At 45.0% G+C, this 24,921-nt stretch overlaps 1 protein-coding gene across 1 annotated transcript in view; it reads right to left on the reverse strand.

Moving 5' to 3' along the window:
- TNFRSF1A (TNF receptor superfamily member 1A) overlaps positions 1-24,921 on the reverse strand; it is a 95,459-nt gene that overhangs the window by 19,691 nt on the left and 50,847 nt on the right. The window contains exons 2-5 of the mRNA XM_085619791.1: positions 5,711-5,909; positions 4,824-4,952; positions 2,602-2,748; positions 583-664 (exon numbers count right to left, since the gene is read on the reverse strand). Of these exons, the coding sequence (XP_085475917.1) occupies positions 583-664; positions 2,602-2,748; positions 4,824-4,952; positions 5,711-5,909 (557 nt within the window). The remainder of the gene's footprint in view (positions 1-582; positions 665-2,601; positions 2,749-4,823; positions 4,953-5,710; positions 5,910-24,921) is intronic.

Genomic DNA, 24,921 nt, shown 5'->3' on the forward strand with positions numbered 1-24,921 from the left:
TTAATTATTATATTTTCCCTCGTCATCATCCGTCAAAATCCCCCCACCTGGCCCCACCGCTCCACCACTCTTACCTGCACGGGCCACGGCTGAAGTAGACCCTCCACATCTATGCCGAATGTATACTCTTTGCACATGTCCAGGAACTCCGTGTAGTCTTTTTTCTATATCTATCGATACCCGGATTCAAGGACAGGTAATGTGTCTTTACAACTGTGCTTTGGTCTAATTACAGGCTCCCTGCATGGATGGGAATGGTCTCCGTCATTACAACATCAAGATAAAGCCAAAAACAGTCACTTACATCCAATACTCACTCAGAAAGTTAGTTCCATATTCATGGGGTAAAGACTTTACTAACTCAGACACATGATACAATAGGAAACGAGGTAGGACGTTAGGTTGTTACCTACTCCAATATAGTGAAGTACTAGTATGTAGTCAGAGAGGGGGACAAGCCCAGTATTACTCCCACTGCACAGAGAAGCTAACACCTCTATTCAATCATCAGCGAAGGGCAATACTAACCAAAGCACCCAACATATTAAAACAGGTAGGGTTGTTGCGCGATGGGATACTCACTCATTGCATGGACGGCACGTCAGCTCTATGTCGTGGAAGAATCCGTTATTGCACTGGCAAATTGTGTCATGGAACCCTTCACCTGCAAACATCCACAACGAGAAAGGGGTTCAGAAACAGACACAGGGTAAACATAGCATGTCCTCAGAGACCGCAGCATATGTACTTGGAGTAGAGGTAGTGCGCTTGTGTCATCTCTATTGGCCTCATAACAGACCCAGCATGTTGCCTGGAGCGTTCAGAATCAGGAAGGCTTTAGTACCAACAGTGGGTGGGGAGGAAAGACTTATTCTAAACTCTAGATATCTCCTGGACAGGCTCAACATGTTCCCTTGAAGAAGCGCGTCCCCTTACAGTAGTTGTCTCAGAACAAATTTACTACATCCCCAGAAGATGGTCCGCGACTTAGACCTACCATACCCGATGGTGTAGATCATTACCAGCACAGACTAATAAGCTAGTGGAGGATACATTATCAAAATAAATGACTTATCTACCATTGGGGTTGGCGTGCCAGATGCACAAAAGATCCAGCCCTGATTTAGCATTAACCTTGGAAATCAAGACATGTTGATAGAAAAAAAAATAAAGACCCTTTGAGAGAGGGAGTGCTCAGAGCAAAAAGAGCATGTCCCACAGACTATGATGTCTTGTAAAGTCCTCATCTTGAACTTTTGAGAATGCGCCCACATGCTACGTGGTCATATGCTCAGACTTGGCCCTTGTGTGCCCTCATTTGTTTATGCAGGAAAGGACAAGTTGAATGTACCACCCAGCCGCTCTCTGGTATTGGCCCCACCTCAATTGCTCCTTTCTACAAACTTTTCTTACTCCTCTTCCAATGCAATGGACACTGTTTGCTCTTTGCAATATGGTTTTCGTTGTGATCTACTGTGACGTTTAAAGGTCAGAGGATTATTTTGTTGTATTTTGTGTCTAGAACCCCCTAGTCTGCGGCAAATGGTCTATCATTCAGAAGGAAAGGATCTCAATCATTCTCTGCCACCAGCACATCTGTGGTTGGGAGTCAATTCTGCCTCTTTAGTTGATCTGGTCCTCGTAGCTTCCCAAAAAAACAGTACGAAATCCATGGGTCTGAACAACTAGCTAGAAAAGTGTGTGATCAAAAGCTACAAAAAGATGGGTGTATAATCTATTGAGCCAGAATCACATAATACACACCTAGGACTACCAAAGGGCATTTCCCTTTTTAGGACAAAATCCCTCACTCACCACAAAGGTGACATGCTTCATCATGGGGATTCTCCTCTCCAAGGATAACCTAGTTCCTTGGAGGGCTACAACCCTCTCAGTTAGAGAGTGGAGCTCAGGGATGTTTTGAATACCAAATAGGATATCCTAAGTCCTCATGTGAAAGACAAGAGTATGAGTGAAGGCGCAGCGCAAAAGAATATATAAGTTAAGAAGTGTAGAATAAAACTGGATAAGGGTTGTACAATTGAGAATTTATTCATATACACCCTTTGCCAGGATTAAAACCAGAGCACCAGCGGTATGGATTTAGAACCACTCCGGTGACAGTGAAAAAAGTGGTCGACATGTTTCAGCCATACTGCCCATACGTGGGTCAGGCTTTCATCGGGACCTCTAACAGGTGCTGCTGCGAACAATGTGTGAACAAGTGCAACAAAAAAAGGATACTGAGTATATTTCGTCAGTGTATAAACTCCCTCCTCAGTGTATCATTTGGAAGGAAGAGGAGTATACCCGCATTTGCTGGGTATTCAATCCCACCTCAGCCTGGCAGCCGCTCAGGTAGGGGGCACCGCTCTCTCCGTCGGTACTCCGTGTTGTATAGAGCCGGCGTCAGGCTGAGGTGGGATTGAATACCCAGCAAATGCGGGTATACTCCTCTTCCTTCCAAATGATACCTCACCCAGCGGGTCATGAGGTTGGTCTCCGCAGCATAGTGAGGGGGTGCAGAGCCCTAACATGTGTCATTTTGAATGTGGAGGGAGTGTGTGGTATCTGGGGAGGCATGGATGGCGTTTTACTCACAGCTCTTCAAGGTCTTCCCATTCGTGCACGCTTTGCATTGCTTGCATTGAAAGTCGCCTCCCCCTTGCACCTGGAACTCCCCACCGGGGCATCCACAGACAGTCTTACTAGAGGTAGTACAAGGAGAAACCTCAATCTGCCCAAAACCTGTAGAACGTGAAAGACAATACATGAGAAAAGAGTGGAGTTGGAAAGAAACAGGGTTAAGTGGATATTGCATACTCTAATCAAGGGTACTGCAGACACTTTCAATGCAATGAATATCACACGTCCTCGAACATTTCTTATACACCCTGCTTACACATTGCATATTATGCAATGGTGTTAGCCTTACATAGGCACAAACAACTCCGACACTCTGCATATTGTATACCAATGAGCTAATCCAAATATGCATACCTCTCACTCTAGGAGTATTACATACCTAGGGCAGTGTCACCCAAACCGTGGGTCGCGACCTACTAGTGGTCGTGAGGCAATTTTCAGTGGGTCGCGCAAGACCAAGCAAAAAATAAAGATACCTTTAAATCCTATGTTTATCTGGTCACATTTGCTGTGTTTTAAAGACAGAGGTCAAATGTCAAACTGGGTCTTCTAAAAAATGGCTGCTTATGTTTTTTAACACAGGGATTGGTGTTTATAAACTCCACTCACTTTTCAGTAAAGTGAATTATATGACAATCTTGCTTGGGTTTAGAGAGCGTTTTTTTGAAACAAAACAAAAGGTGAATACCTGTAAATGAACGCTACACATTCAGCAGTTAGGAAAGCAAAAATGAAGCACATTTGTTTGTAATTCTTAAGTGTGATGGAAACAAAGACCTCAACAGGATCAAAACAAATCAAGAAACTTGATGATGCACAAATGATAAATATTCATTGAAACACGATTTCCCAATGTAGTTTTATCAGTCAAACTGTATGTCTGGGCAAATTTAGTGCAGGTTTAAATGGAGAATATGCTGTATGTAAATGACAGTGCAATGCAATGCGATAGTTAAATTTAAAAAAAAAAAATTTGTAATTCTAAAACTTGGATCATGGTTCTAAGAACCCTTACGTATTTGTTACGTTGGTCTCTCCTGTTCTTCCCATTTGGCCCATCCGAGAAAAGTGGAAGTCCTGTGCCTCTGTGGGTATAGTAAAGAGACTTATTTATATTTTGACTTTGCCTTTGGTTTGCTCAGAAGATAAGAGGCTGCCTAGATGCAGGAACTTGAAATTGTAAAGAGGCAGTCAAATATTGTTCAACCACCATCAATTGTATAATGATTGGTAAATTTGTGAAATGTCTGATCTTTAAGATTGTGAGATCTAGTGATTCGTGCCATTTTAGATTTTGTTTTGAGGGTTGGCACCAGCCTATTTTTATGTGTAGTTGCAATACTGTATTTAGAAGTGTATTGTATTTTTTCTTAAAATATGGTAGGTATTGTAAAGAGGATTCACACGAAGACTCTTTGAAATGTTTATTTCTTACACCCACCAAATACACAGCGATGACAGCAGGCTTCAGCTCCAACTGTCCCTTCAGTCCCTTGTACACTCTAAACCATGTCATCACATTCTGAGACAGAACTACCACTTAAAGGAGAAGCTACAACAGTAGGATTTTAATTAATCAGGCAGTAACATTTCTGACACTAATGTAACTAACAGGCTATCTAGATTCTACATGAAGAGCCAGGAGTGGGGACTATTCAAGCTTCTCTGTAGGTCATGAAAGGGCATATGTATATAGAGATGCCAACTTCTAAAAACAAATCTCTAAAGAAAGGGTATTTTAATGCACAACATTTTAAATTTAGCTAGGGTAATACAATTTTTGGTTGGCTACTATTTGTGCGTGCGCTTTACAAATGTATTTGGAAAAAATTAGAGGAAATTTCGGACCTTTAAACAAAGCAGTCTTGAAATTCTCTATTTAACATGCTTTATATTTTGTTAAGAGGTGACACTGTCTTTGTTTTAGTTACATCTTTTTAATTCAATTAAAATACAAACGGATTGGATATTACACACCAAGAGCCCATCACTCTAACACCACACATTATAAATATCACAGTGTCTTCCACTCCACAAACACGTCTTACTCTTATGGATATTTCACACCCAGCCCGTAACTCCAGAACCTCTCACACTGCGCGTGCTACACACACCTCACGAACAATGTGGAATAGTACACAATTATTGTACGCAATGATGCACTGCCTGCCTCTCACCTCCCCTGCATGCATCACAGAGCATGCATTTGGATATATAATTTGGCACTTCTGTGTATGACCCCTCCTCGCAGCGACGGCAGCTCGTCACCTGGCCCTCGCCTTTGCAGTCTGACACCTTCCGGAAGCCTGAGGGTTGGATGGTTAAGCAAACAAACATGCATGATTGGGACCAATCAAAAATTCATACATATAGATGTCCATACCCTCAGCTCTCCCCGAGTTTACAAATCTCTACCCCATGCAGCACTTCTGTGTTGGAGTCTCAGTGCCAAGAATGGACCTTGCCCACTCATTGTCAGCCACCCTCCAAGCCCAGGTTTCATCCCCTCATACATTAGCACTTTCCAAATGTGCCGATCAGATTTGAACAGTCTTTTCCCTCTTTTCAACAGCCCCTCTAACTCCTGAGACTCTCATCGTGTTTCCGCTTTTTGTCCACCACAGTATGGTTCCCATAATGCCCAGAAAAGACGGCATAATATTTAACTTTTCCCTACAGCTCCCTTCCATCTTGGGGATCTTCCCAGTTTCAACACAGGGCCTTCCCACCACCTTATTCCACACATCTTAAACCACCCACTAGTGCCTCTTAGCATACAGTGGGAGCTCTAAGTCACGCCCCCCCACACTCCATTCATTCTGGGGTGACTCTCCGTGTCCTGAAGTCCATTTATGCCCTACTCCCCCCACCCCAACACAGACCAGAATCTCCCTATTTCCATTAATGGATTTTCAACTACCACCTCCATTACACCGTGTTTTACCACTATTTACTCTTATCAGAGGGGCTTTCCTCCCGACCCTCTGCCTTTTCTTCTATTCCATGTGCAACTCATGGTGTCTCCAAGTAGTCATCCTTTCACATTCTCCTCTAACCCTCTTACCTGCTAAACACATTTTGCAGCAGAATGCCCCACTTGGGTGCTTGTACTCGTCGTCTTGGCAAAGGACATCCCGCCGCACTCTCCAAGTGTCATTCAATAAATTGCTATCCCCAATGGGAGCCCCGTGGATCAGCAGGGCACCCAACACGTCCGGAACAGTCACCTTGGCCGCCTGTAGGTGTGCCAGGCCAAGAATCAGCTAGGGCGAGAAAGAGAGTAGAATTAGTGTGGTAAGGCCATGGTGAAGATCCTTTGCATGTATTTGGTCATATGTAGTAGCCTACCTTCCTGTGTTTTCTAGGTGTGTTCTTCAGCTCTACGCACTCTGTGGGTATTAAAAACTGAGCGATAATCTTACATGGTGCGATTGTCTTTGCAGTGCTAGTTTCTTCAATTTACTCCATGCCTAGCAGCCTTTATATCAGTCATGCTATTGGGTAGGCAGTGAAGACCAGTGCTGCAGCCCCTTTAAGAACAGCCTTGGTTTCTCAGTCCTAAGCAGGCACACGCCCATTACACTGTGGCAATGGTATGGTCCAGGTGACAGGAACATACTAGCGCTTGCACAACCGTCCACAAACCCAGAAGGGGTAGGTAGGATTCTGTCTTTAGGCCGAGGATCTCTCACAGTCCTACAGTCATCTCACATTGGAACCCTCCAACAACTGGCAGTGAGGCAGATCACGACCCAGCAATACACCGGTGAGTTTCCTTAACCATCTCGCTCTCCAACGAGACGTCAGATGGAAGGGGTGGCAAGGCTCTGCAAGGATTGCCCTCTTCTTCTACTATTATGTTACCACCTTTTAGCCTCACAGCTGTTCCTCTTCAGAACCTTCTTGCTAGAAACTGAGAGTGGCACATCTTCAGAAATAAATCCATGCAACGAAAGAGGAATACCTCGGCCAAATGCTCTGCGTCACTATATTTTGTGAAAGAAAGAAAGAGTTTCTTAGCTGTTAACTTTAATATGGTAGTGTCTCAGTGTTGGAATTTGCCCTTTTTGCAGGGTTATCCACAAACTTTTGGCTTCTTCTATTTTTTCCTGACCGTTTGTTATTGGCTATAGGACTCTGGGCACTTTACCACTGCTAATCAGTGCTAAAGTGCATATGCTCTCTGTATAAATTCTTATCATGATTGGTTATCCATGGTTGACATATTTGATTTACTGGTAAGCCCCTAGAAAAGTGCACTGAGCGTGCCAGGGCCTGTAAATCAAATGCTACTAGTGGGCCTGCAACAATGATTTTGCCACCCACATGGGTTGCCCTGAAAAGGTATCTCAGACCTGCCACTGCAGTGTCTGTGCGCAGTTTGTTAACTGCCATGTCAACCTGGAAAGTGCACCCACTTGCCAGGTCCTAAACTTCCCTTTTCTTATATGTAAGGCACCCTTATGGTAGGCCCAAGGTACCCCCCTGGGCAGGGTGTAGTGTATGTAAAAGGTAGGACATGTACTGGTGTGTGTGACAAGTACTGATAGTGAAATACTGCCAATTTTGTTTTTCACTATTGAAAGGCCATCTGTCTCATAATATAGAATGGGAAATGTTTTGTAACATCTTACAAGTATTACTTCCCATTGGGACAAGATGGAGAAATGAAGTTTAGTCTCTCTGAGCTCAGAATTTAATAACATCTTTTAGTAAAGATGGTTTTTAAATTGTGTGTTAAAAAAATGCCACTTTTAGAAAGTAGGCATTTTCTTGTTTAACCATTCTGTGTGCTTCTGCTTGTTTGTGTATTGACTGCCTGGCTTTGGAGTGACAGGGGCTGGGGATGTGCATTCACTGTAGACAGCCACTGGGGGTTTCAGGTGTGCCTGGTCCTTCTGTATGACTCAGAGCTGAGCTGAATAGACCTTGGCTGAATTTAGAGTAGTAGGAGGAGATTTCCTTGCACCTGAATAGGGCCTGTCTCCCTTGCACAATGGTGTATCCACCCCCTGTGGTCATACTGCACCAGTGAGGACAGAACTGGTATGGACTGGGCTTAGAGACCCTTGCACAAAGAGAACAAAGACATTTTGGAGTATAAGTATTAGACCTAAAGCCCCAGAACTTTAGATTACTTCTGGACTTAAGAGAAACCTCTGCCAAGGAGAAAAGCTGAAGAGCTGTGAGGAAGAGTACTGCCCCTTTGCTGCGTGCTGTGCACCATACTAAGCCCAACATGTTTAAGCTCGATTGCCTAGTGAAATGTTTGCATTCATTTGTGTTTTGTCTTGTTAGCTTTGCACATTACTTCGCATTATTTCTTAATATTTTTTAAAACGCTTCTTCAGTGCTCTCCCCACTCCCCCCCCCCCCCACACACGCCGCTGATGCATCCATAGCTCCCAAGGGTTCAGATTACTGTGTGTGACATTTTCATAATTTCAGCCTAATTATGAGTGACATTTCAACGACTATGAGTGACACTTTGAGAGAAAAATTAAGCAATGAACATGATGTAAACATATAAATATCAGATATTACACCAATTTGAGCAACGAGAAACAAGATCTTAACAAGCATTGGCATAGCCAATAGGTCTCGCCTCTGGGACCTTATAAGTGTTTAGCTATGCAACAGTTGCATAACTAAATACTTATAAGGTCCGAAAAGCGAGACCTATTGGCTATGCAAAGCGGCCGTGAAAGTGAAAGTGATCGCGATCACGATCAAACATCAAAGCGGCCGTGCGTAATCGCGGTCAAGCGCAGCGCGCGTGCCAGCGCACATGCACTGTAGCTCTAGGCTGGCCTGGTAGCACTTTTTGGAGCCCTCAATAAGTCTCGCCAGATGAGCGCATGCGCTGGGTCAGGCGAGACCTAAAAATGATGCAAAGCACCTGAAATGGACGGGCACTAACCCGAGACAGACTGCACGACTGCAGTGCTCAGTAGCAGAGGGCAGGCAGACACTGCAAATGCTGCCAAGTCCCACAGCCAGCGACACAGATCACGCCACCAGCAGGGAGCTGTGTCACAGAGCTGCACCAGGTTCTACTGATGATTTAATGATGCTGCTGGCAGCCTGGCGCTGAAACTAAGGAATTGTACTGTCACTGCACCACAGAGTCAGTCATGTGTTTGACTCGCCCGAAACGAGTTTAGTGCGGCTGTATGCAGCTCTGAGTCATCGCAAGGAGCTGCAATACAGTCAGTGATTCACCAGACTTGCAAACCAAGGCTCACTTCAGGCTGCAGAACGTCAGTGACAGTAGGGCAGGCACATGAACATGACCTACGTGCTAAGCGCTTAACTAACTGCTATTATAATTATATGTAAACCACATTTTTATTATTAGCAGAGTGAGAGATTATGCATCACTAGTCCAGGCACTGTCTCACTTACTTTTGAAGTAGCTCCAATTCGGTTACAGGCCGGCCGCCGTCGTGGCTGAGCCCAAACAGGCAGCAAACCGGTTATGATAATTCAGGGCTCAGCAGAGCTCAGCTGTACAGTAGTGTGCTCTGGGCTCCAGCGCCACCATGGTCGTGGGGATCAATTTTTTTTTTAAATAATTACTGCGGTGACGAAAGCAGTGCTAATCGTCACTGCAGCCTCCCACAACAATTTCACGTCAGGAACTGCACCGCCGCAGGCGGCAGCAGGACATCCCGCGGGCTAGCGGCCTATTAAAGTGTCTCTGTCACAAAGATCTCATGATCCTTACCAGTCACCACATGGTTGATGTCTCTTGTTAGTGGCCATTGGGCACTGCCTCTCCTGACGTCACTCTCAGTCATGTGTATAATCAATCATACGCGGTGTCGGGAATAGATTGTTACACTGTAGCAGCTATGTAGCCGCAGCCCCGAAAGCCTGCATGGAGAAGCGCACACAGCGTACTGCCACTTCTCCAGTTTTACTAGGGTTTAGCATTCCAATGGGTGCATGATTATCAGCGCTCTACGGCTTGACAGCCGATGAGGCTGCTACGCCTATTATGCGCGACTTTACATTTCAGTCTGGTAATGCGGACCTCCACACTGTATTGCATTAATCTAACACCTCATGTGTGATACATGGCAGGGCTGCGCTCCTGCTGGTCATTCAGTTCGTTCACTGAGACGGAAGGGTCGTTCATTGTCCATCTTCAGGTTTTAGTGCTGGTAAATGGCTTTGTTTGTTATTGATACATCTGTGTTTCTTCTGTGGGTGTGGTGTGTCCTTTAATTAGTGCCGTCTGATGTCTGTAGTGAGTAGGTGTGTGCAAAAAGTGCATTGCACTGCTAAGGTGGTACACTCCGGTTTGGGCAGCGTGCTGTCCACGTCAGGGTGGGATGTGGTCTGACACGGATGTTTGTTGCCTCTGTGACCAACTGTGTGCACTAGTCCTTTAGGCTGGACTGAGCTCACACACAAGAGCGAGGCTCAAAGTACAGGTATTGAATTAAACAAGAAGGGAGTCACTGTGCGTCACTCCATTAAAGACAGTGGAATGGCGCAGGCTGTAGTGGGATCTTCTGCTCAAATGGGAGCTAACCACCATTGAACAGGGCTGTGCACCGAGGTGTGAGACTTATAAGACTAAACAAAAAGTGAGTGAGCGGCTGCTTCACTGTGTGCCACATCACTGAAGCACAGAGAATGATTCTCACTTTAGTGAGACATCGCACTAGTGAGAGGCCTACCCCAGCTGAATTATGTTGCGAGAGGAAATACACAGTGAGAGAGACTACTTGTTCGCATCTGACTTTAATACAATACATGGCATGATGGACGGTGGAATGAAACTGTGTACCGTTGTGTAAAACGTACACGAGCCGAGTGACACCATCTGATGAATGCACCACTCTTGAAGTCATTGGGATGGCTAAAGCTGGAGTGAGACTGCATGAGCATCACTATGCAGCTTACACACTCTGAACGAGGGCATGCACTAATGTGTGAGATTGTGCTGTGTGCTGTTGTGTGAGACCATCAAGCATATTGCCCGACCGAGTGCCACAGTCGGGCAGACTCTGACCAACATAGAGAGGCTTTGCTCCGAATAGTGAGCAACATATCCACTGAGTGACAATACTCAAAGGTGTACAACTACATTAGAGTCTACAGGGTGGCAAGCTGAGAGCGACACTATAAACCAAGCGTGAGACACTCAGTGAAGAGAGGTGGGAAACTAAAAACGCAGTCCGATTCCACCAACATGTGTAGCACCGTTAGGAAGTATAGTTTCACAGCGGGTTGAGTGGGTCTATGCCTCATTGAGAGACCCATATCTGCCTACTGAGGCTGTTCATTGGAGTGTAAAACTCACGACAAAACCGTGAGGGTAAAAGACACACAATTGATGGACAGAATGCAGAACAAATCAAAACATTCACCCCAGTCAAGAGATCTGGGTTAAATCCATCATTCTTTTGCTCACCAGGCCACCCCAGTTTAGACCTGGCCATATGCAAATCAGTCTTGACCCTGTGCCTCATGGGAACAGTCTAGCCAAACTGCCAAACCAGGTCCTCCCTGGACCGGAAACATGCATCCTAGGACCAGTTTCGGGGTTTCACCCCTCATCAGCCAGGACAGCTTGATTTCAGTGGCACAGTGAGCCCGGGGAACACATCTCTGCACTGGGGTGAATGTATGACATTGTTCTGCATTCTATCCATAAGTTGTTCTTGTTGCATTTGTCACCCCTAGTGGGACGGGTAAGCCCAGACGTGAGGTCCCGTGCTCTCCATGCCACTGGAATCAAGCTATCCTGGCTGATGAGGGGTGAAAGCCCGAAACCGGTTATAGGATGTTTGTTTCCAGTCCAGGGAGGACCTGGCCTGACAGTTCGGGCTGGACTTATCCCATTGGGTGCAGGATCAAGACTGATTTGCACATGGTTGGGTTCAAACTGGAGTGGCATGAGGTGCAAAAAAGCAATGGATTGAGACCCAGATCACTGTACTGGGGTGAATGTATGACATTGTTCTGCATTCTGTCCATCAATTGTTCTTTTAGCAATTGTCACCCCGAGTGGGATGGCCCAGATGTGAGTCCCGTGCTCTCCATGCCACTGGAGTCAAGCTATCCTGGCTGATGAGGGGGTGAAACCCTGAAACCTGTCCTAGGATGCTGGTTTCCAGTCCAGGAAGGACCTGGCCTGGCAGTTCGGGCTGGACTGTTCCCACTGGGTGCAAGGTCAAGACTGATTCGCATATGGCTGGGTTCAAACTGGAATGGCATGGGGAGCAAAAAAAAATGGATTTAGGCCCAGATCTCTGAACTGGGGTGAATGTATGACAAAGTTCTGCATTCTGTCCATCAATGTTTGCAAAAGCGTGAGGGTGGCACGCTGAATGAATGAGACCGCGGCCAAAACCTGTAACTCCATTAAAGACCCTGGCGTCATTATGCGTGGCACGAGACTGTGCGAGACTCACACCCACGGAGTGAAAGTGCACCAATTTGTGAGACCCGCGCCCCCTCCCAAACCCCTCTTGCCCTATCAGGGTGCGTGTGTGAGTACAGGAAGGTCTTTATGGCTGCTGACAAGGCCTGGCATGGAGTGACCGGTCTCTCCCGCGAGCACTCTGTGCACGGAGGTCACCCTGCCAAGAAGGGGAAGGCCCTTCCGAGAAACCGGTCGCCAGAGCCCAAACAGGAAGGGAAGCTGGGTCGCGGTGTTGGCAACCCCGGGCCAGCACAGAGAGCATCACTCACTGGAAGCTAGCAGCGTAGACGCAGTCCGACAGGAGAGAAGCGCTGTCTGACAAGAAGCGCTATACACAGTACAGAAGTCCATCTCTACCCCAGGGCGGTGGCCAGCTGTTGCCCTCGGGTACTGAGCGTGGGGTAAGGGCACCTAGACTCACCCCTCGGTATTATCCAGCAGAGGGGCATTTCCAAACCCCCTCCATCAGGGATGGTAGCACGCGGCTGCAAGTCTGGCCCTACACCTGTTTCAGTTTTCTGGGAATGGGTTCGTGTACATTTATAAGCGGTCTACTTCACCATCATGACTCAACGCGTCCCCAAAATAAAAAACAGAGGGACGGTGAAATTCACGGTCACAGGTTAATTCCCACTTGACTTCAAATGGAAAGTCACACCCTCTATAATCTACCCCCAAAAGCTGTGTACACGGCTCAGTCCGCGCAGCTAGTCTTACTGGGGCACCGGTCTGTGACAGACTCGTCCCCAGCACTTCTGGCCTATCACGTGCCTTACTTAAAGTGCGCTGACTTCCCGCAGATCAGCGGGCTGCATTTATTTTTGGGAGGCGGTCCGCGCGCGCGCGCGCGCGCGCACACACAGACAGTTTACTGTCCTTGGCCGGGGCACTTCTGCACGAGCTCCAGCTGCAATCCGTGCAGGGTTTCCGGTGCCCGCTGGCTGGATGGCTCAAGGCCTGCACGCGCACAGGACGAACAGGAAAAGACAGAAAAAAACATGCCTGCCGCACCTTCAAGGGGATTGCACAACGGTGGCGTGGGAGGAGGAGAGCACCAAGGGCTCTTCCTGGACAACAAACACGGCGCGAGGGTACTACTTCGCCCTTTCAGCCCGATCCGGACAGCCTCAGGGTGGTTAGTCCTGGTACAGGCAGTCCTTTAACTGGGGAAAAAATGAAGTACAGGTAATCACCCAATGGAGTGGGTGTGGGGTTGGGGGGCAAAACAAGGATGGTGCATCGAATGGGATAAGGTTTTCAAGGTGTGCCTCTGCGGTGACCAAAAATCTTTGGAAATAGTGGGTCGTAATTAGGCATGGATGTACTTGAATTACGCCGGAGTATTATCGGTAATTCGCAAAATTACACTATTATTCACACTCGCGTAATTTAGTTATTTGGGTGCAAGATGCATACCGCAAGAGCAGGCGAACAGAGCACAGGCAGACATTGCTGTTTATGTTGTTTAATTTAGCATTATTTTCTTAGTGTAAAATGCATCCGCTGATCCATTTTAGAAGGAAGGGTGCATTTTGGACTAAGAAAACAGGATTACGTTTCTTGCGTAATTCTACATAATCTCGACTAATTTTGCTGTAATTAGCAGAATTTCGTTTCAGCAAATCACGCGAGTTATGCCCATCACTAGTCTGAACAGCATTTGAAAGTCAGTGGCTAACAGGGCACACATGAGTAGTGAGTAGGCTGTCTTCAGGCCACCCAGGAAGTCAGAGTTTGAGTCGGGAGTAGTATATGTAGGCTGGTGAATGGCCCTCATCAGGTCACACACAGTCAGTGGCAATGTCAAGACCTGAAAACACGGGCTGGTGAGTGGGCTTTGCTCAGCTCATAGAGAGCCGGTGACGCAGTAAGGAGCTGGACAAGCAGGAGTGTACACTGCTTACGTCACCCCAAGAGTGAGGCTGAGCCAGGCTAGGGTGGCCCCCTTTCCACTTCATGTGTGTGGGGACATAATCCGTGTGCATGGACAGAAGACGTTTTCTGAGGTGGGAGGGGCACTGAGTCGCCCAAAGCATTTTTGGGGGTTTCATTCTAACCTCCTCCCCCAAAAGCGGGCCATCTTAAAACATATAACCAAGTCGGAAATCTAGCTTATGAACAGTTATTACTATTCATACTTTACTTGAGGTCTAATCCTTTTACTACATCCTGGAGGAACTTACTTCAGGAAAAAATGTTGAGTGTGGGTGCTGGCATCAATGTTACATGACTACACTCAGGGATTGTGAAAAATCTAAACATTGCACAAAGTGTAGCATGTGAGCCACACCCATTCATCAGAAGAGTAGCAAGGATGTGGTATGTAGCCCTCTTCAACATCTACATGACTCCACTTGCAGACTTGAAAGCATTGTCAGATTGCACACCATCTGCTACGCCGACGACACAAAACTTGTCCTCTCACTCTAAACGAACCACACCCACACGAAAAACCAACTTCCACAACTGCATGAAGAACGTTGCAACATGGATGAAAATCAACTGCCTGAAACTCAACACGGACAAAATGGAAGTTCTGATCCTCAGCAGACACACCACCATTTGGAATGACTCCTGGTGGCCAACAGAGCTCAGACCCATGCACGAAACCTCAGCATCAAACTGGACAGCCAACTCTCCATGAAAGGTCAGGTCATCGCTGTCATCTCAGCCTGCAGCCACATGACCCGCAAAATCTTCAGATGGCCTCCCATCAGCACAAGGAAAACCGTGATGATGGCCATCATCACCCGCCGGTTCGACTACAACACACACTATGCTGTCACCTCCACCAAACTCTTGCAAAGACACCAGACAATCCAGAATGCAGCAGTCAGACTGATCCTCAAACTGCCCAAGAGGACACACATCACCCAGCACCTGAAGGACCTCCACTGGCTCCCCATCCAGAAGAGATGTCAGTTCAAGCTCCTGACTCACGCATACAAAGCCCTCTACAACCAAGGACCAGCCTACATGAACCACTGCCTGACCTTACACCAAACCTCCGCTCCGCACACCTCACCCAGACACAACGTATCTGCAGCAGCCGCTCCGGAAGATGCTCTTTCTCCTACCTCGCCACCAAAGCCTGGAACGCCCTCCCCCTCCACCTCTGCACTTCTCTCACGCTGAACCACATTTAAAGAAGGAAGTCAAGAGACCTGGCTCTTCAACTGATTCCTGCAGCACAGCGCCTGGATACCCCCCAGGGTGATAAGATGTGCTATAAAAATAATTGGATTATTGATGGTGCACAAAGTTGCAAGTAGATTACTAAAGCAGGATATGGTAGTGTGCTTCATTTACAGACAACACATTTTCCATTGAAATGGCCACAACATTCACACAACAAGCAGTTTTACTGATAAAAGTATATGGTGCCCAAACAAAAATGTGCAAAAATCATGTATAGCAAGCATTTATCCTTTACCTATATCATGTCTTGATCATATTATTATGTTTGTTTTCATCATACCACCCAATTACAAAAAAATTTGCTTCATTTGTGCTTTCCCAACTGCGTATATGTTTTGAAATATTTGCACACTTATTTTACAGGTATTTAAATGTGTGTTAGAAAAAAACCATACATCCAATACCCTTTCCTTTCAGACTCCCTGTACCCCAGCAAGATTGTCAGAAAGCTTACTTAGCAGCCTTACAAAAGAAAAGTGGACACCCATCTTCATGTTAAAAGAATAAGCAGCAATTTGTATGATGATGTTGTCTGACATTTGACCTCTGTCTTTGATTATTCCCCACTCCCTTTTATCAAGATTGGGAGTAGTTAGAAAAGCGGGTTTTGGCTGTGTGGTTTAAAAAAAAAAACTTGGACTGGATATTACCCAGAGAGGGGAAACGTGCCCAGTGTCACGGTATATTCCCCCAAATGCAGTATGCTGGTAAATGTATACCATCTGCAGTAAATAGCAGTGTGCTACATTCTCAGGTCTACTATTTAATTAACTGTTTGATCCTGGGCAATGTATACTTTCCATGTATCTCTCTCCAATGAGCTTACAAAAAATAATCTTTTGAAAAGCAGCTTAATAGGAGAAATAACCAAAGATGGCATACTCTAGAGACAGCCCTGAACACGGTATTCATTAACTCATTCAGAGATATTCCTAGGCAGTGAAAGGAATAGTATCTCAATAGAAAAAATGCTTCTGTGCAGGACCTCTTCTGTGTTGCAGCTCCTCCCTCCCAACTAGAGACAGGCTGTAAAGGGCTAAAAGAGAGAGAGTTCTTGAGAGAGACGGTCAAAGTGGCGTAGAACAAGACAACAGGCATCCAGGAGTGTCTCTGTGTAGCTATAATTAGGAATGGCCCTCCTCAGGTCACACAGAGAGTCAGTGGCAGGCACAGTGTAATAGCCCAGGGTTTGATTGGCCCTTGTGCTGTTAGTCACATTGTGATGCAGGTCTGAATCAGTGATCCAACCGGTCATTATGAAAATGAGCCTCTGTTGAATAATTTGCCTGTGTCTCATCCGGGGTTAAGCATACTGGCATTCAGCTGTTAGGGAGGAGCACAGGACCGGCTGTGCTCTTACTGCCCCATCATTGGAATCCCATCCCCATCATCCCTATATCTTCCCCTGCTCCAACTTCATGGGTATCAGTACTCTACTCGGGAAAGGAAAAGTGCAGGTGCACAAAGGGAGCAAAGTGAGAAATGCTGGTACGGAGTACCGGTAAGCACCGCCCTATTTAAAGCACACAACAATCACCAAAAGCTGTTCACCCACCCCACCAAGCAGAACCTAGACTCTTTCTTTGCAAATAAGTAAATATGGATCAATGGGGCACATGCATCAACAATGCCATTTGCGATTCCTTATTAGCGAAAAATAAGGAATCGCTAATAAGGAATAGCAAAAGGCTATGCATGTAGGAATCGCTATTCAAATAGCGATTCCTTAACTTTCCTTAATTGCGACTAGCAAATTGCGAGTAGCAATTAAGGAATGCCGTCCCAATCATTCCTATGGGCCTCCAGGCCCATAGGAATGAATCGGAGATTGCATGAGCAAATAGCGAGTACCAGTAGGTTCTCGCAAATTGCTCATGCAATTTCAAGGGTGCAAGGGTGTCAAAATGACACCCTATTGCACCCCTGAAATTGATATGTGCACATATGTTGCACACACATGCTCTAAGGGCATGTGTGTGCGCAACATGAAACTTTGAAAAATGCACAAAAGTGCATTTTTCAAACTTTTAGCAAATTACCATGCAGTTCATCTTCATGGTAATTTGCTCCCCCTATTAGCGAATTCGCTAATTTTTTAACTTTCATGCATTGCATTTAAGGAATCTCAATTTGGGATTCCTTAAATGCAATCGCAATTTAAGGAATCGCTATTTAAGGATTCCTTAAATAGCGATTTTTGTATTTGGGTTGATGCATTGGGATTAGGTTTTATTTACTCGCTAACGGGTGTTATTAGCGATTCGGTATTTTACCGACTGGATTTTGGCTTGATGCATGAGGCTGAATGTGCACAGACGACAATTGGCAATGCGGACAGTAATCGATGCAAACCTGGACATCAACGGCATTTCCTCTGGTATCCTTGACAGAGCCCTCATGAACACCCATCTTTTCAGGACAAAGTCATCAGAACCCCAACACTAATATTTATTTTCTTTCTACTGGTTGTTGTTCATACCTTTCAGTAGCAAAGTTAGCATCCGTTATACTCTACGCTCTGTAGCCCTATTCTCTTCCCGTCCTCTGTATCAAGCCACCGGTTTCTTTCCACTGTTCTCTGCCGGGTTCAACCCTGGAGCCACTCTCAAATCCCTCAAACCTACTTGTAAACCTGGTGATTCTTGGCTCTCCACTGAGATCACGCCCCTCTTCCAAAACGTTATCCAGGTTAAGCATCCACAGGCATAAACACTGGGCCTTTTTTTTCCCCCATCTTGCTTTCTTTCAGTTCATAACACAACTCAAAGCTGCTAAGGATTATTTCTTTCACTCACGCATCCCTGAACTATCTTACAATGTTCTCCTATTTGGACGTTTAAGTGTTTGCTCTCCCCACCTTTTCCTAACTCATCTCTTTAATCTCACACTGCTGATCATTTGGTTACGTACCTCACATGAAATATTTCTAGCATCTGCACTACTTTCCTTACTTCTCCAATCAGTACATCTTTTTTTTATCCCGAATCCCTATATTTCCTTCTAGAATCTTCTCTTTTTTGTGGCAACCAGTTGGTCAGAATTCTGCGTGCGCTCCGTTTTGGATATTCAGCTTTCTTAATCCGAGTCAAGACCGACAGACTCTAGCCCTGGTTGTTTATTTACTCTTAGGATGAAAACGGTGTATCCAGTACTTATCCTTAACTGGTCTGTCTCTCCTTCTTATCTCTTACCTTTGGACACTTCCCTCAATTCTGAAATTGTTCAACCTTTACTTATAAAGTCTTCTGAGTCCCAAGAATCTATGTAATTTCTAGTCTTCCTCAAATTTCAGACCTTCGAAAGATAACGGGACATGTTGTTTTCTCACAACTCTTTTCTTTTGCTGAGGCTACTAATTGCCACTCACCTGTTCAATCTGGGTTTTATTCTGGCAAATTTACTTGAGTCGTGCTACTTCCCATCTCAAAAACTAGTTCACAGTCCACACAATAAACAATCTTCTGTTCTCAATCTCCTCAACTGCTGTGCTCCTTCCCAACATGGTGGATCACTCTATTCTTAATTTCCCTCTATGCAAGCTTGGGATTCCTGGCACTGTTATCAATTTTTTCTATTTTGATCCTACTCAAAGCTCCTTTTTAGTTTCATAGACAGTGAGTGTAGCCGCTCTATATCCTGTTCTCTATGGTGCTTTTTAAAGGTTTAGTTCCAATACTTTTCTCTTTGTATACCATTGCTTTAGCTTCTATTATTTCTTCATTTAGGTTTGACTCCTATTTCTGTGCTTCCACTCTCAGATCTAGGTTTCATTTTCCTCTTTCAGTAACTCTCTGAAATCAGGTCACAGATTTTATATCTACCTTTCAAAAACTGGATGTTGTTGCATTTCCTGAAATTCAAACCGAAGACAAATGAGATTCTCTTTTTTCCAGTCTCATCAGATATAATTACTCCCCCCATATACTTTTACTTAACTCCTATTCCATTTTCTATTTCAGCCTGGAATCCTATTTGACTAATCATTGACTTTCTCTGAACAACTTCAGCACCTTTGGCTACAACTTGCATCTCAGCTCAGATTCCATTATCTTTCATATTTATTTTTTTAAAGTGCTTTCACTCTTGCTGAACCTACCTATGTACTTTGATATCTCTATGTACCCCAAATTGTTTCTTTGCCTCTGGCTCCCACTCCAGTTTCTTCCGTTTCAACACTTCCATGTAACTGTTAATGTTTTCAGTGCTTCGCTATATTCACGCATTCGGTTTCGAAAAAAACTTACACTTTCTTCTGTTTCCCCACCCCCATGTATCTCTTCAGTTTCTTCCGCTTCCCCACCCCCATGTACCTCTTCAGATTCTTCAGTTTCCCCACCCATGTACCTCTTCAGTTTCCCCACCCCCTGTACCTCTTCAGTTTCTTCAGTTTCCCCACCCCCCGTAGCTCTTCATTTTCTTCAGTTTCTCCACCCCCTGTACCTCTTCAGTTTCTCCATCACACGTACCGCTTCAGTTTCTTCTGTTTGTCTACCACCTGTACCTCCTCAGTGTCTTCTGCTTCCCCACCCCCCATGTACTTCAGTATCTTCTGTTGGCCACCCTGCCCCATGTACATCAGAGTGCATGCTCCAGTGTAAGTGAATGAGTGGAGGTTGCTGTGCTAGGCTCGAACTTCATTCCCTGGGTCAGTGATGGAGTTCAGTCTCTAGTTTCAGTGACTTTGTTAAGTCTCTCATTTAAGGGGATTCATAGTAACCCTGGGCGTAGTACTACGCTACGCTCACGGAGCGTGCGTAGTTTGTGCTATTACGCACTACGCAAATTGTACGTAGCACAGTGCAAACAATGTGTAGCGGGCATTTTTTGCTTGCTCGTGGTCCTCAACGTCAAGTTGGTGACCGCGAGCGAGCAAAATCAACATCCCGGCGAGACTTTCCTCGTTCGCGATCAGCAACATCAAGTTGACGATCGCGAACGTGGAAATTAACCTCCCAGCGAGATTTTCAACGCGGGGAGGTCCGGTTTCTCATTGCGAGTGGTCGCGTATGCTCGTGACCGCTCACGATGAGAAACTACCAGTCCGCGTTGAGAAAGCTGCCACTCGAGTACAAATCTACTCGAGCGGCAGAAAACGACAGCTTGCACTGTGCATGATGCCATTTGCTATGATTGCACAGTGCGGACAAGCATCCGGCACTGTGCAATCAGTGCGAACAGCATTTCCCTATCGCACTACGCAGTTCGCGTAGCATGCGTAGTGCGAAGGGCACTTCGCGTAGCGCAACTATGCCCAGGGTTAATTCATAGAGGCTTTGGGCGTAAGGGACAGATTTCAATCAGGTGCATTGTTATTTTTGCAATATTATTTCTTGAATTAATCTTCTAAGTATTTCTGAGTGAGTGTTGGAACCAGGTGGAGATTTGTTATTAAATTTCAAGGCTATGGTTTACTTTTTTTTTAAATCGTATTTCCAAGGATGAAAGACTAGAGCTCTTTGTAGAAGCAGCATCACTGTCCTACAAATTTGTGTGCTTTCCCACAGTTAACATTACTGTACCCCTAGGGAGGAGGTATTTAAAATTAAGTTCACATGTTTTATATGCGCTGTCATTAGGAGTTTGCATCCATAGAAAATGTAAAGAAACACCATAACCTTTTATGGTTGGAGCGATGTTAATTTGTGATGCTTTGATTAAAAATATGCTGGGACCTCTTGGGTAAAAATGGGGTGGGGAAAAAAATAGCGTAATTAAGTTTTGCATATCATTTTATAAAAGGTATGCATTTAGCATGAAATTCAGTTTTGCAATATCTCGCATGACTTTTGTACGAAAGGGAATATCTCACATATGAAAGTACTGCAAGGTACAGGAAATCGTTGGGAGTAGAAAATATTTCTCAGAAGCGGTTTTACCCTTCCTGCAAGACGTTTTTAGTTTGCCGCAGTCTACCGCCAGAGTGGATTATGTAACATTATGCAATGCGAAATTTTGAAGGACTTCATAGATTTAATGCCCACGAAATTTGAGAATTTTACTTTCATAAGTAAACTTTCACAAAGGCTTTGGTGAGGCCTACTTCATAGTGGTACCTCTCAATGTTTAATAATAAAAGTGCAGGGTACAGTTATCCAAAATTGATGAAAAGGAGTTTTTTTTCTTAACTCAGGGAAAGTGAAATTGGATCACTGTGGCAAGTGTTGATATAGAATGCATGTGGTACAGAGGCAGGGCAGTATATGGAAATCAGAGGACACCCATTAGAAGGTTTGGACGCAAATCTTCATACTAAAACATTAGTCTGGCAAGTCAATGTGAGAAAGAATTCAGTTTTCTAAAGAATGATCCAGGGTCAAGTGATCATCAGGATATCCTGAGTTGATAAAATGTACATATCATCAAATTTAACAGGAAACATTGACACAGTAAGGGTTACTCCATAATATCAGTCTCAGGGCCAGTGCTAGTCACCACTGGCATGAAAGTGGAGAGAGAGAGACATTGATAATATCGCGAAATGGAGATCAAACATTTCCAATTTACAGATCTTCAGGCCCTTCGGAAAGGATGCAGCATTTAGTTCACATCCCGGGCATATGGATCATCCATAACCGAGCAGACTGCTCCACCCAGTGAAATGCCTTTTCACCATCAACAATAACCACAGGTAACCCAAACAAGAGGCAACATTGCCACACACATTGCAAAAGACCGAGGATGTTAAGGTAAAAAATGTAAATGTCATCCTGAGCCAGATAGATCAGGTGCTCAGCAGTGTCATCTTCCAGGAAATCAATGAATATTTTGGGACTTCCTGGAGTGCCTGATCAGCTTGGGTAGGGTGACAAAGGCTTCTTCTCAAAGCCGCTTTAGCATTTGGAGTCACAGCCGCAAAGCACAGGCCCATGGATTGAGCTTTGCATGAACTCACTTCTAAGATGGCATGTAAAGCCTGGCATCTGAAACCTCCACCGTAAAGTAAAAACATACATTACATTATTATAAGATGAAATATATATTTTGAAAGCTGCCTGGAGGATAAAATGGTGACACTGAAATCCAAAAGGGTAGAGGAAGGAATCATCCACAAAGCTCTGTCAAAACTTTTCCTAACCGCCCATTTTATGTTTCCCTCAAATATTTTTTCTGTAAATCTTCTTGTTTGCCTAAAGAAAATTAGTTTTCAAGGCAAGTCTGCCTCAAAGGCATTCTAAGGTGATATTTCATGAAATAGCGACAGAACTAGAGAAAGTGCTACAGAAACTCCCGGTGACAGAGTTTTGGCCTCAGCAGGAGTGATCTTAAAGAGCCAGAGTGAGGCGTTCTCCATGCTTCCTCAAGCAAACAAAAATACATATATTCCAGGTGTGTTTCGAAACTCCAGTTCTTCACCAAACTAAACCAGGATTGATTGATAAAACTAAACTTATGGGCACGTGACTAATACTAGAGGCAAGAACTAGGATCATTCCTGCAACTACAAAAACTCCTTGGACTCAGATCTACTGGCCAATACATTACATAAATGGTTAAATGGTGGTCGGTCAAAGGCACATCAGAGTCCTGCCCATTGAGCGTCTGTTCTTTAAAAAAAAAAATAAAAATTGGGGAGTTTAACATGCTGCGACGTATTAGCGTCTGAGTACTGGGGGTACGCTAAACTTGTTGGCAGCCTTCCCAACCACAGAACAATGCAAGTTAGGATTGAGTACCCCGTTATATCAATGAGAAAATTGATTTGGGGGGTAATCATTTAACCCGGTCACCGCTGTTATCTAACATAGATTTGATTGACTGATAAACAAGAGAGCAAAAGAGTCACAACACTAAACGGGAAACAATTACGTTCCAATATTTTGTCATCAATATTTTCAGATAAGACTTCCGGGTATCTGTGCACGTTACAAATGTTCGTCAACATAACATAACATAATAAACCAGAAAGTTGAAGTGTGAGTGGTTTGTAAATTTCACCATAACACCAAGGTTGTTGGACTGTGATAAACATTACCTGCTAAGCAACTGGACTAAAAGAGTCACTTTTTTCAGACAATGCATATCGAAAAATAGTTAATACTGGATTAAATGGTTAAGTTGTGTGTTGTAGAAAAAAAAACTAAGGAAAATGTGTCATGCTAGTAAATCAGGGACCACAGGCAGAGATCTAGAATGTATGATTGTCTTTGGCACAGTCAGGAGGCTTCAATGAGCCTGCATATGGGCATTAAGAATTAGGAGCTAGGAAAAACTCTTAGAATTGTCCTCCTGTCGGATGAGGCGTTACCCCTAGAGAAGAGAGGCGTTATCGTCCACTACACTGTGCCCCAGGAAGTACTGAATGGTAAGGTACTGAAGTAGCACATGTTTGAGAGGGTAGCAGAACATGTCCCTGCAAATTTCCATTGTCTATCCCATGTTGCTGGGTATCCCGCTTTGTATGTATGACCTTAGTGTTAACAAGTTCTTGGATTGGTCTTAAAGCTAACTGGGAATCATATTGGATGTGGAATATTACAAACAGGTGTTAAAAGTATTTACACGTAAGCCAATTTAGAACTGGGCATCAGTTGAGCTCACAAGTGGGTCTGATTTTTTTTTTTTTACTAACACATGCAGTACAGCATCGGCAAGATGGGAGGAGGAGCAGGGCCGGACTGAAAACCCAAAACAGCCCTGGCAATTTTGTCGGACCACTACAAGGGGAGGTTGGGGGTTTTCGGGAGGGCAAGTGTGAAGCACTGGCTGGCCACAGAGGCTGTAAATGAAAGAGTGGATTAAGCTTGCTTGCTGCTTTTGTTACTGGGGGGCAGATGTTACAGCACTGCTTCAAACCGGCACCCAGTAACAAAACCGGCCACCAACCTTTCAGCCTCCTGGGGAAACGCCCGATGCCCAGTCCGGCCCTGAGGAGGAGGAGAGCTTGATGTCAGAGCCGTTTCATTTTATAGGCACTCAAATGCTCGATTAGGCATGCAAGCCTAGAAAATGATGAGGGTGCAATTTCTTTTTATTTACCATTCTGAGATGGAACAGTAAGTTGAAAAAAAAAAAAAGCTAAGAAAGAGGGAGAAGAATACTGCTTTTAAGGCAGATGGGCAAACAGCAATTAGCTACCTGACCCTCCCCATAATAAATAAAAGTGGGGGAAGGGAGAAGCAACCAGGAGTGGCAGGGTAGGAGTGCAAAAGAAGCACCAGTGGCGGCTCCTCCGGTAAGGCGGAGGAGCGTCCCCCCCCCACCGCTTTAAGAGCAGTGAAGAGGAAAAATAAAATGATAATAACTGAACGTTATTATCATTTTATTTTTCTGTTCCTAGGGCCGGGGAGGGGTGGGGCTGGCCAGAGCATGGCCCAGTGGGATGAGTGGTTTTCACTCCCAAAGTGTGCATGGCTGTGTAGCCGGCCCGAGAGCCGGCCAAACTGTCATACACACTTTGCATCTTCCCCGCCAGACTGTAATGCACATCCTGGAGAGGAACATGCACAGGCTCCCTGTTCCCATCTGAGCTCAGCACCACGGCGATCAGACCAATCACAACACTGCATTGAAGTGTTGTGATTGGCTTAGGAGAGCATTGTTGCTTCTTGCGACAGAGGAGAGTTGGTGGCTTTGACGTGAGTGTGGGTACGTTTTCTTTCTTTTTTTTTCTAAAATTCATAACATCAACTTTATACAAC

The sequence above is a fragment of the Triturus cristatus genome, chromosome 7 (genome assembly GCF_964204655.1).
Source record: "Triturus cristatus chromosome 7, aTriCri1.1, whole genome shotgun sequence".
NCBI classification, from domain to species: Eukaryota; Metazoa; Chordata; class Amphibia; order Caudata; family Salamandridae; genus Triturus; species Triturus cristatus.